General features: G+C 44.5%; 1 protein-coding gene across 3 annotated transcripts in view; it reads right to left on the bottom strand.

The window, feature by feature from the left end:
* The window catches only part of cadm3 (cell adhesion molecule 3), a 109,769-nt gene that overhangs the window by 7,214 nt on the left and 90,001 nt on the right, over positions 1-12,554 (bottom strand). Inside the window, exons 8-10 of one of the 3 annotated variants that reach the window (XM_047588778.1) lie at positions 4,494-4,666; positions 3,560-4,072; positions 3,163-3,183 (exon numbers count right to left, since the gene is read on the bottom strand). In XM_047588778.1, coding sequence (XP_047444734.1) covers positions 3,163-3,183; positions 3,560-4,072; positions 4,494-4,666 — 707 coding nt within the window. The remainder of the gene's footprint in view (positions 1-3,162; positions 3,184-3,559; positions 4,073-4,493; positions 4,667-12,554) is intronic. The other 2 variants (XM_047588779.1, XM_047588780.1) reach the window with 2 other exon arrangements.

Below are 12,554 nucleotides of genomic sequence, written 5' to 3'. Positions count from 1 at the left end.
AGAGATGGAGAACAGAGAGAGAAGGGGGTGGAGGATGGATATTGGTGGAACCGGGAGATGGATGATGAAAGGCGGCAGAAATAAAGAAACGCAGAATGAGACAGACAGAGAGAGAGTATAATGGGGAGAGTGACAGAGAGAAGACAGAAAGGAAAGAAAAGAACAAGGGAGCAGAAAAGACTTGTCAATATGTAATACCCACAGCGTATTCAGAAGACAGAGACGAAGGATGTAAGAGGAAGAAAAAGAAAACGAAAAGCCAGGCGAAATAAAGGAGGGCGCTGCGTCACCCTCCACTAGTTTGTCGCCAACATGCAACAGGACCGAGCAGTTTATAAACCGAACCCCGGGTCACTTTTAGGAACCGCCGGGGGAACGGACACACTCTGGATGTCGAGTCAAATCCTTTACAGATCAGGATCTCAAACCTCCAGAGGCTCCGGAGTCCCACATTCATCTGATTAAACCAGCACATTGATCCAGCAGTGCTGGAGTACTATGAAAAAAAAATGGCTTAATGAAAAGCACTGAAGTTCTCATTAGTGTATCAGCATATACACCGATCAGACATAACATTATGACCACCTTCCTAATATTGTGTAGGTGTCCTTTGTACCTCCAAAGCAGGATGTTGTGTTGTGTGATGGGGTGAGGGTGCCTTTTCTGCTCTGGTCTAGGTACTTATCTAACTAACATGCAAATGAATGCCAAAAGATTCCCAGCAGAACACTGAATCATCTCAAGATGGTCAGCGTTATTCAGTTCTCCCGTCTGTGGTTTTAATGTTATGGCTGATCGGAGTATATTATGGAAACTTGTGTTCGGATCACCATGTCCAAACTGGTTACCAGTTGTCGTCTTTATACCAAATCACGAGGTATTTCTGGGTAAAAACAAAAGTGCTGTTTAAGCGTTAAAGCTCCATTTAAAACCTGCATAGTAGGTGTAAAAAGAAGTTTAATTTCGTTTGCCTGAAAGCACTTTTTTAAAACATTTTTTGCAAAGGAGTGCCGACAAATTTAATATAAATTTACAGAATATGAGTTTAAATAAGTAATTACATATGATCACTTATATATGATGATAAATCTGCCCATTTCCCTTCATTTCGTAGCGTAAGGTAGAGCGAGCCCCTTCAGTGCCCTTATCCATTCCACTCATTCATATTCATTCAATTCAAATATTTAAGTAATATTTTTCAGGGCTTGAAATTGCAACCATTTTAGTCCCAAATGTAACCTGTGCGACTATTTAGAAATAAAAAAAATATATATTTATATATAAAATATTGAGAGCAAACAATCATTGTGTTGCGAGTTAAAGTCACGCCTCTATGTTGATCAGTTATTAATAGTTACTGTTGAAACGTTTGTTGTTGCCATGTATTTAAAAACAGACTGAAATAATAACGATAAATAAATAAATTCTCAGTCTTTGTTAGCTGTTTGTGAAATTTTGCGCTAACAAGCTATGTTCCCGCACCACCAGGGGGGCTAAGCCCCCCATCCTTAAAACCTAGTGACGCCCCTGTCTGAACAAAAAAACAAACATAAGAAACTAATATTAGAGCATGAATTAATCCTTTACACTCTCAAGTTGCATGTTGCATGATCCATTCAGTGAAGAGGCTGTGTATTAATGTTACGACTAAAACAGACGCCGTGTTTCAGGTTTGTTGACTCAAATTTAATAAAGTCAAAGTTTTGAATTATTAGACCAAGTTATATATCAACAGAGTTTACTGATCCAAGGCTCTAATGAAGTATTTGATTTAAAGTATTAGGTGATTAGGGGAGACACGGAGGACTCATCTCTAAACATATTTTTTTAGATGCAGGTTTTTCATCCACAAAAAAGATTTAATATCTTCCAGAAAAGGCTTTTTTTTTTTTTGCCCCTTTAGAGAAGAAAGCAATCTAGGCAGAATTAATTTGATACATCGTTTATTCCGCCTGACTTTTCAGACCTAATCAAACGCTGGGTGTCAATTTGCAATGGCACAAACCAAAAGCAGCAGTTTATTTTATTTATTTATTTTTTTATATATACTGGAGGAAACAAAGTGGAAAGTTGGAAGGAGACACAGGCTTCCACTTGGCGAGGATTCGAGGGCGAGGATTCAATCAGAGGGAGGAAAAATAAAACAAACAAATAAAAAAAAAAAAAAAAAAAACAGCTAGCGGATACACCCAGTCAGATTACAGGACACAGAGGTAGGGCACGAGGTGCAGACAAAACCGAAAAAACCCATAGATGGAAAAGAACAAACACATCACAGCCGGGCTGCAACCACGGACGATACGGTGGACGGCCAATTTTGGAGGAAAAAGCAACATTTCAGCCAGTTAGAGAAGCGAGAAGACCTTTCCGAAGAGGAAAAAAGGGGGGGTTGAAGGAAAGGGAGAAGGGGGTGGGGGGGGCTCTGAACACCAGTCAGAATAACACACACATATACAGAGTTGAACACACACACGCACACACACACTGTGGCTGGCCTGCGTGGAGGTGAGAGGGGCATGCTGACGAGGCGAGACTGAGAATGAGCCCATAAATCCTGCTGTCAGCATCAAAGGAAAGCAGACAAGACCCAAGAACACCTCCAAGCCTGAACCCGCACCCCCATGTCCCCCCCCCCCCCCCCCCCCCCCCCCCCCCCCCCCCCCCCCCACCACCAGCACCACCTACACCACCCCCACACACAACCCTCACTCCGTCGTACTCACACACACACACATTGAGGGATGCACACACGACGAGGGACACGCACAGACGAAGTGGAACACTGTGTAAAATGACTTGTACCACTTAAGGGGTCACGCTAGTGTGTGTGTGTGCGTGTGTGTGTGTGTGGAGGCGGATGTGGAGCAGTGTGTGTGTGTCGTGTTGTGTTTGGGATCACGTCTGTGAACGTACGGGCAACAACAAAGCATTACGTGGGCGCCAACAATGAAATAATGAAATATTCATCCCTCGGCTCTGAAGTTCAAAGTGTCCTCAGACTAGTTTTGTAGCATATATATATATATATTTTTTTTTTTATTATTTTCACCCCTCCCTCCCCTCCCTCCCCAGTACGACAGACAGACAAAAAAAACAGACAGAACTACAAAGAGTCAGACGTACAGACGGAAAGTCAAAACATGACTGGTGGAAGAGTTGTACCTGGGACGTTGTCTGGCTCGTCTTCTCAAGTGGATGAGCAGGTGGAATGGGTGGATGGATGATGGATGATGGATGGATGGATGGATGGATGGATGGTTAGATAAGTGGAGGAGTGTGTGTTGAGGGTGGGAGTAGGATTCGGGGATTATCGACGGGAGGGAAGAGGAAAAGAAGACAAAATAAACATGAAACAGCTGCGACTCGGACGCACGAATCATCGTGCCTCGTCTTGCTTTCTGTTTGCGTGTGCGCACGAATGGAAACACAACCAGACTCGTTAGCTGCTACACAACTTCACCACTTCTTTTGTTTTTTAGGTACAGAGGGGAACTAAATGGCTCTCTCTTGTTTAAGACAAGTGCGTGTGTGTGTGTGCAAGCGTGTGGCTGGTTTTTACCTGTGAAAGTGTAAACTCCATTCAGCCGGACTGAAACGGGGGGCGTAAGGGAGGAGGAGGAGGCGGAGGAGGAGGAGGAGGAGGAGGAGGCGGGAGGCGAGGAGGAGGGAGAGGCAGCGGAAGGAGTGATGCCCGTGGATGCGGGAGGAGGAGTTGGGGAGGATGAGGAGGAAGAGGAGGAGGAGGAGTCAGGGGAGAATGGCAGGTCGGGGAAGAGGGCGTTGGAGATGGCGGTGGTGGAGGAGGAGGAGGAGGAGGAGGAGGAGGAGATGGTGTTTGACATGTCAGTCGTGGAAGGGGAGCTGGATGGAGAGGTGGTGGTGAAGGAGGAGGATGAGGATGAGGATGAGGAGGAGGTGGGGGTGGATGAAGAGGAGGTGGAGGAGGGAAAGTCGGTGGAATCATAGCCGGAGCCGTAGAAGACATCAAGTGGGGAGGAGGACGGGGGGGAGGGCGAGGACGGGGGAGACGGAGACTCTGAGGACTCGAATGCTGGGAAGGTGGCGTCTGGGTCTTCGCGAGGAGGCGGCGCGGGACAAATTACGAGGCGCACGGGGAGGAGAGACGGGCAAGCAAAGCGCCAAAAAAAGATTTTTTTTTTTTTTCATGGATCAAACGAACGGGACACATTGAGGCAAAAAAAAGGGGGGGGAAGAAGCGCAAGTAACGAGCGAAAGCGGTTGGATGGCGGTGGTGGCGGTGCAGTTGGATGAGAGAAAAAAATAAATGAAACAAACAAACAAAAAAAGAAAAATCAGAAAAGAAAGATGGAAGTAAGAAAGTACAAGCAAAGCCAGAACAAACGACTGAAGAAATAAAAAAAAAAACGTGATGAAGAAACGTAAAAAAAAAGAACCCTTCCTCTACATAAGTCCCTCTCTTCCCCTCTTTTTTTTATTATTTAGTTCTTTTCTTAACTCTCTTTTTGCGTTACCTTGCACCAGGAGCGTGTACTCCCCCTGGCTTTGTCCGATTCTGTTTTCGGCGTGGCAGAGGTAGATGCCGTTATCAGACTTGTTGAGCATGGGGAAATGCAGCACGGCGCCGTCGGCTTTGGCCAGCAGGGGGAGCTCTCCATCCTTCTTCTCCCATATGTAGGAGTTGGGCCTGAGAGGAGAGAAAAGTGAGACAGAAAGAATAAGTCCTAAGCTGAACTGTGCATGATCAGCAAATTTTGCAAAAAAGAAAAAAAAATCAAAAGAAAGAGCTCAAAGTAATGAAGGGAGAAAGAAGGAGGTGTGCTGCAGGATAAAGAAGCAAAATAGATGAAATGATGGAGGGTGGCACTGAGCGAATAGGAGACTTTTGCGGTAAGAACAAGGGGTGGAAGAGGTGAACAAAAACAAAAGTGTAAAAAAATAATGAGGGACGGAAAAGGGGGGAGGCAGCTCGAAGAGGAGAGGAGATTAAAAGACGTGGAGGGAGAAGGAAGAGAAGAAGACAACAGAACGAGGATCAGCATTTCAAATCAGCGTGTGTTGGAAGAAAAAAATCCATTGTGCGTAACAGATTGCGTATGAGGGAGAGTCGGATAGATAGGGAGACGCGCCTCGATAAAAGAATCAATTATGTAAATGCTCGAGTCCTTAAGCGCTGTACAGTAATTACAATGACGGGGAGTCGGGAATCGGGGACAGACCTGAATGTGTTGGTCTGATTAATCGCTCCCCTTGAAATGTGGAATAAAAAAAAAAAAAAAAAAAAAACTCTTGGCGAAACCTAAAGGAGCCATCTGTAAATTCATGGCTTTTTAGCCAGGTGGGCATTTGTTAACAGGGGCTGTTAAGGGCAGAAAATACTGCAGCTCCTAGACCGAGCTCCTTCACTCGAGCAGTATTTTAAAATCTAGTTGGATGTTTCTAAGCAGTAAAACAACAACTCTTTCTGTTGCCGGGGCTAAATTCTCAAACGGTCTGAGAACTAATGGAAAACAGAGTCTGGTCCCTTGACACTAGCTGTTGAGCAAACACTCAGAAAGAGAGTGTCAAAAGTTTGGAATATGTTAAGAAATCCTAACGAGTGAAAAGGCAGGGGTTGGTGTGTACAGTCAGCCGTCCCCGAGGCAAATGGAACATGATGATCCAACCATCAAGTATTAAAAGCAGGGGCTCTAACTCGTACCATCTTGCGTGTCATTTAACACAATTAAATTACACCAGAAACTAAAAAGATAAACTATCAAAAGTCCACTTTGTAGCTTTGGAGTTTTTAATCACATCCACGCCTACAGTCTTGTTCTTTTTCTTAGTCCATTCACCTTTAATTAGTGACGTGCAGATCGATACTGAAATGTCGATACTTCCGATACCAGGCCTTTATGCTCTAACACAGGGGTCGTCAACGTTTCTCCCCAAAAACTGATGGAGAGATTAAGAAGTAGAGACCCCCTAGCTGTTATGTGTGTTCTACATCATAGGTCTTCAACAGGGGGACCGAGTCCCCTAGTGGGTCCACGCAGGTACTGCAGGGGCGGTCACAAAATCTTTGGTTGATTAGACATGTTTTATATATATATATATTTTTTTTTTAAATTCCCCCCACAAATTTAAATTTCTTTAATTAACATGCATCCAACATATATTAATAAACAGATAAGGGATAGCTCAATATTAAGTCAAAATGCTAATAATAATGTATATTTATAAATAGCACTAGGCCAAGTTTATTATAGGACACATGTCCTAGGTAGGGCGTCTCTCCATCAGTTTGGGGTCCTTGGCCTGAAAAACGTTGAAGACCTCTGTTTTAGAGCATAAAGACGTGGTATTGGAAGTTTAGAACCCCTGTTCTATATTAAACTCACATTATTGTTATTTAATATTAAGCTATCGCTTATCTCTTTAATAAAATATGTTGGATTCATGTTAATGTGTATCTAAAGAAATTTAAATTTGTGGTGGAAATAATAAAAAAAATCTAAAAAAATGTCTAATCAACCAAAGATTTCGTGATTTAAATCCCTGTGATTTAAAGCAAACGCCCTGTTTTGCTCTACTCGTCTGCTCACCTCTCGCTAAAATGCGATCAGCTGTCATTATCGCACCCCTCCCACCCCCTGACGCTACAATATGTGCAATTAAATGAACAATTAACTTCACGTTTACAGGCCGTTACTCTGTGTTGTGTTATCAAGCATGATGCTCGAACGGGCGCCTCTTCTCCGGTGTCGTGCGGCTGTCCTAAGTGCAGGAAGCAAATTGGTGACGGCCGCCATCACGCGTGCCGAGATCCTGCGGTTTTGTTCTCGGCTACGAGCGGAACAGGAAACTTTTCAATTAGCGCACACGCATTAGTAAACACTGCACAAAAGTCACGACACGCTCCAAGACATTCTTTATTACAATTATGGGTGCTTTGGCGCTTGCACACGCCTCCCTCTCCCAGTTGTAGTCATTAACACAGCAAAGAATGAGCTTTTGGGTGTTTCTGCTGAATTATTAATAGAAGATTTGGAAAATTATGCAAATTTATAAAGTCTTTGTAATTCAATGCTTATTTCTACGAAATACATCATGTCAACCGACTGATTTATTTGTTATTTTTTAGTTTTTCACAATTACAGATTATTAAAGGAAATTCCTGGTGTTATTTTACGAACCAATTTTTTAAAAAAATGGATTAGATCACATCTTTCCTACTTTCCCTTACTCAGACTGCGTCTCAGTCCCAAGGTCACTGCTTCCACCAGCAGATGGACAGAACTGAGTCGGCTCTAATCACTCCTTTCACTCTTTTTTTATCTCTTTTAACCACGGATGAAATGATTAATCACGTAACTTCTCATTTTTTTTAGTAGTTCAGCCTTTAAAAGCTTAAAGTTGAACTGTTTTGATTCCGTCTGCTCTCAGCAGTTGAATTTTCCAGACACATCAGGCAGCTCTTTTCAGCAAAAAGAAAGGAAAAAAAAAAAATAAAAAATCTATCTGCTGCTACTCTCAGCCCAGAAGCAAACATCAGATAAAGTCTGCGGTTAGTTGGTGAAGACAGTGAGCCAGAGATTTCCCCCTGGACTGGGCGAAACTGGACACCGACACAAAACCAAGAGGAGTTATGTGTGAATGTTGCTGGGGCACGACTGCAATTGAATCAAAATGTCACTGTGCAAATAGCTGTTTCACAAAACGTCCGTTCGTTTACGCTGCAATTTCGACAAGAATGGGGGGAAAAAAGGAAAATGCTGGGAACTGGCAAAGATAAAGAGTAAGAGAGTGCATTCGCTATTTTGAGCTGCGGGGCTCATGGTAATGAGAAAAAAGGTCGGAGTGCACTTGTATTTTAAATGGGTTTGGGCAAAACAGAGAATCTCTAAAGCACAGACATCACACGGCGATCAGGCATAACATTACGACCACCTTCCTAATATTGTGTAGGTCTCCCCTTGTGCCTCCAAAACAGTTGTGACTCATCAGAGGATGGACATTGGCCTTTCGAGGGCGTCCTGAATGTTGTTAGTGGGGGGGCTTTGGGTCCTATGTGTTGAGGGGGGGGGGGCTCTGTGGATCATCCCACAGATACTTGCTCCAAGGCACTCCTCCAGCTTCTTTTCATTATGAAACAGCCATCTTAATAAAGGCTTTTTAGATTTTCTCAAGCTAGAGGAAGTGCTTTGGACTTTTATTTTGAGCTTCGCTATTTATGTCCCATTTATTATTTGAATTTGGACACTTTGAGTTGTTCCTGAGCCGTTTTGGTGTGTCAGATTGCATCGTGATATGGGGTGGATCCTAAAGTTTCCCAGAGTTGTCACAAGCACAAGATGGTCAGTGTTGTTTACTTCTCCTGTCAGTGGTCATAATGTTGAGGCTGATCCGTGTACCAAGCTTAGCCGAATCCTTTCATTGCTGGCGAGTAGACTTTTTTTGACGGGATAAAAAGCACCGACCACGGACAGCCCCGTCCTTAAACAAGTTACAGATTAGTGTAATCTTGTTACACGCCACCTGCCGTCTTCTAAACTCGGCCGTGACCTCGCGCGCTCAACGGACCTCGCGTGCAGTGGGTCAAGGTTGCGCGGCGCCATTTAGCCGTGAAGCGGAGGAGCTGAGGAGCAGCTCGTGTGACGCGACTACGAGCTCTCTCCCTGATCAAAACACGTGAGGAAATACGACGGAACGTAGAGCACGAGCTCCTTTCTCTTTCTGTGAGGAAGCACTTTGCCGCCGAGGAAACACGGCCGCAGGATTCGATGCGGCGAGTTATTCTTTTGAACCTGACAGGATGTGACCACGGAGGGAGAAAGAAAAGTGTGTATCCTGGAATGGAGTGTGACGTTCATTGAGTTTGATGGAGGAGGGGAAGGGAGGGGGGAGAAAGGTGTTGTCGCAGTGATTGGGTTTTGAGTGACAGCTGCAGGGGCAACCTGTATCTGATTTGATTGGACAGTAACACAACCACGAGCATCCACACACACACACACACACACAAACACACACACACCAGCTCCTTCTGTCTTAGTCATTTGCTGCATGTCATCGTATCTTTCTGTCTCTCCTCCGCCCACGCCTTTCCTCCCCAGCCTCCCTCCCCTGTCAGTGTGTCGGTTTGTTTTCCTTCCCTCTCTAGTTCACCTTCCTTCCTTCCTTCGCCACGTTTTGTTCTGCTCTCCCTATTTCTTTTTTTTTTTATACATACTTCCATCTCCCGCCACTCAGTGGATGCTTTTATCTACAGCCTCTGCGCGTACTGTGAGTAAGGCCCATTTTTAGAAAGGGTGATCCCAGAAGGAGCCGAGCAATGAACTCCTGCCACTTCTGAAGCAGACGGAACCATTTGTTAGTCTAGGACTCACCTTATGGAGGCCATACGTACTGTATTTCCTCTAATAGAGGCCGGGGCCTTTATTTACTCAGCCATTATTGGAGGCAGGCTTTTTTATTAAAGGGAGGCCTTTATTTCTAATTCCCTTTGTTTCATACCCGTACGTACCGATATGTTTGCTCAAAGTTTTCCCACCATTTACTCTACTCTACTATTTTTTTTTTCTTTCACTTTAGCAGTTTCACCGTAGACGGCACAGCAGCCGGGCAGGATTAATAAATGCTTTAACACGGGTGGTCAGAACGTACGAATGAATGAATTGCATCATTTTATCAGTTAGAAAAAATAAACAGGGTTCAGTTATTGGGCAAACTGACACGGTTTAAAAAAACAAAACAAAAAAATAGTACCTTAGGTAGTTAAAAACTGCAGGGGGGTTGCAAAATCTTTGGTTGATTAGACATTTTTTTTTTAGATATTTTAGACATTTTTAGATACATTTTTTTTATTTTCCCCACACAAATTGAAATTTAAAGTGGCCGAGAGTCTTTTCAGTTCCTGAGTAAAATCCAGAGGCAATGCTGCAATATTAACAGAAGAGACGCTAACAGTGCAGCTAGCTCAGCCAAGTACTGAGGCCAAAATGAGTTTTATTTTCTTTATCTTTTAATTTCATATACATACAGTTATACATATGTTTATGTTTGGTATGTTTATGTTTACCACAGTTGCACAGCCACCCTACTGTTGCACATTTGACTTGACTAGCGTATAGCTACCAGAGGTAACCACCCCGGCGTCAGAACAACTTATTCTTTGCGTGTCAATATTAAAGCATTTCGCAGTTTCTTCTCCTGCATTAAGCTCTGCATGTCTCTAAAACTTCTCCTTGAACTTCACGTAAAGTTTCCCTGAGAGTATTTTGTTGAAAATCTGGGTTCGTGTGTCACTTCAAATGTAGATACTGCCATCTGTGGCACCTGTGTGTTACTACATCTATTATTACACTGCAAAAAAGGAATTTCAAGAAAGAAAAAACTCTTTGTATTACAGAAGTCCATCTTATATTTTGTTCAGAGACAAGAACTTTGTGCTCATTTTAAGAATTTTTGTATTTGAGAACCGCCTTAAAACCACTGCCATTACGAGAGACCCGGCTATTAACTGAATACTGGCCACTATTGTAGGTAATACGGTAATTCAGTCGGTGGCTTCCACCACAGAGTCTAATTGCAACACAGTTAAATACATTTCCAGCATGCTGTAGGTGGCACACCGTTCGTGCTTTGTGTCTCCGCCGTCTATAATTTATCGACTCCTGTGCTGCCCGTTACAGCACGTACATGCGATGACAGCCACCACCTCCTCCGCCCCCCCTCCCTGCCCCCAGCGTGTTCCACCTGCCACTCAAATCTAGCAGCTAGCCTTCATCCCAGACACTCCTATGCTGAGCTGACAGCAGGGGGAGGAAGGGGAGGCGGAGGACGGGGAGTTTTAGAAGGAAAAGGTGTGAGGAAAGATAGAGGAGAGTCGTAGGGAAGGAGGGAGGAGGGAGGAAGGGGGGGGGGGGGGGGGCGTCGTGACAAGACGGAGCGCGTGAGTGACGCGGAGGCAGAGAGATGCCTGGCGATGGGGATGAAAGGAGGGAGGGGCGGAGGAGGTGGGAGTGGGGGGAGGGGGGGTCGATGGAGGGGAGGAGAGTGGATCGATGGAGGTTCATCTATAATGCAGAAAGGCCAGGGGAAGGAGTGTATTTGTGTGGGCAGGATTTAAGACGCAGGTTGCAGTTTGTCTCTATGTGTGGGTGTGTGTGTGTATATCAGAAAAGAAAAAAGAAAAAAAACTGTGCACACACCGTCAGCGAACACACGTGGCCTTGTACCAGCATGTGTTCCTGTTTCCTGCGCCCGCTCACAAACATGTCATGTTTGAACAAGAGACTATTTGACTGTTTGCGTCAGAAATTGAACGTGTTAATGTGTGATTGCTCACAAGCGTTTTCCCGTTTATGTGTGTGTGCACGCTCCGGTGGCTCCGAAAACTTCACCGAGGCCCTCCACGTGACCACGGCGAAGGCTTCGATTAGAGCGAAGACCGGCCCCGACCTGCTCATCGGCGGCGGGGCTTTCATCGACGCGTGTTTCAGTGGCACAGGCCGAGTCGGCGCGTACGAGATAAGGCCCAGGCTTAAGTGATGGGGTGACAGATTACATTAGTACAAAGCCTACAAGCCAATTACGCGGGACGCAAGTGCATAACTGACACCGGCATTAACACCGGCGTCAGTGGTGTGTGCGCATGATATGTGGTTTGTGTTCTGGTTATGACAGGGTGAGTTATTGTAATGAAAAAATCAAAGGGGGGGAGGACGCGGAAATATCAATATTTCTCTCAGACGTAATACGTGTCAGGCGTCGCAGCCGAGTCTTTCCAGGAAATGACTGATAACACCACTAAGAATACCCACGGATAACATTAAACCAGATTTTGGTGACATATGCCGATCCAGCATAACATTATGACCACTGATATGAGAAGTAAATTATCTTGTAGCAGTGTTCTGCTGGGAAACTTTTGAACCCGGAATTCGTTCATGCGGATGCTACTTAGCACCTTTTTAGCACATGTAGCACCCACCCAGACCAGGCCAGACGCCCCCATCCCATAGCAATGACACCCCCCAGCAGGATGCAGCCTGACACAGGCACAAAAACGCTGTAGGAGCAACTCAAATAAAAACACAAAAAAAAACAGCACAAGGTGTTGACTACATCCACAGAGGCGCCTCCCCTCAACCCCAACGCATCCCACGAGCAACATCCTATTACCAGACACCACAGGACGCCCTCAGAGGACTCTCTGATGAGTCACAACTGTTCTGGAGGCACAGCTGAGACGTACACGTAATATTAGGAAGGTGGTCATAATGTTGTGCATGATCGGTGGATGGCGTCTCCGTTTTCCCAAAACCCATTTAAAATATGAGTGCACTCTGACCTTTTTCTCATTACGATGAGCCCCGCAGCTCAATATAGCCAGTGCACCCTTTACTCTTTATCTTTGCCAGACTCCAGCTTATTATTTGTTTCCTTTTCTTTTCTAAATTCTACCGTAAACAAACGGGAAAAGAATTTTTGTGAAACAGTTTTTCCTAATTGTCTGCCTTATCAACACAGAGGTGATAAATCCGAAAATAAAATTAATAATTCAATATTCAATAAAAAAAAAAAAACTGTTG

This window comes from Mugil cephalus, chromosome 7 (assembly GCF_022458985.1).
Source record: "Mugil cephalus isolate CIBA_MC_2020 chromosome 7, CIBA_Mcephalus_1.1, whole genome shotgun sequence".
In the NCBI taxonomy this organism is placed as follows: domain Eukaryota; kingdom Metazoa; phylum Chordata; class Actinopteri; order Mugiliformes; family Mugilidae; genus Mugil; species Mugil cephalus.
Note: the sequence above shows the minus strand (reverse complement) of the source record. Positions and strands in the feature narration are given on the sequence as shown.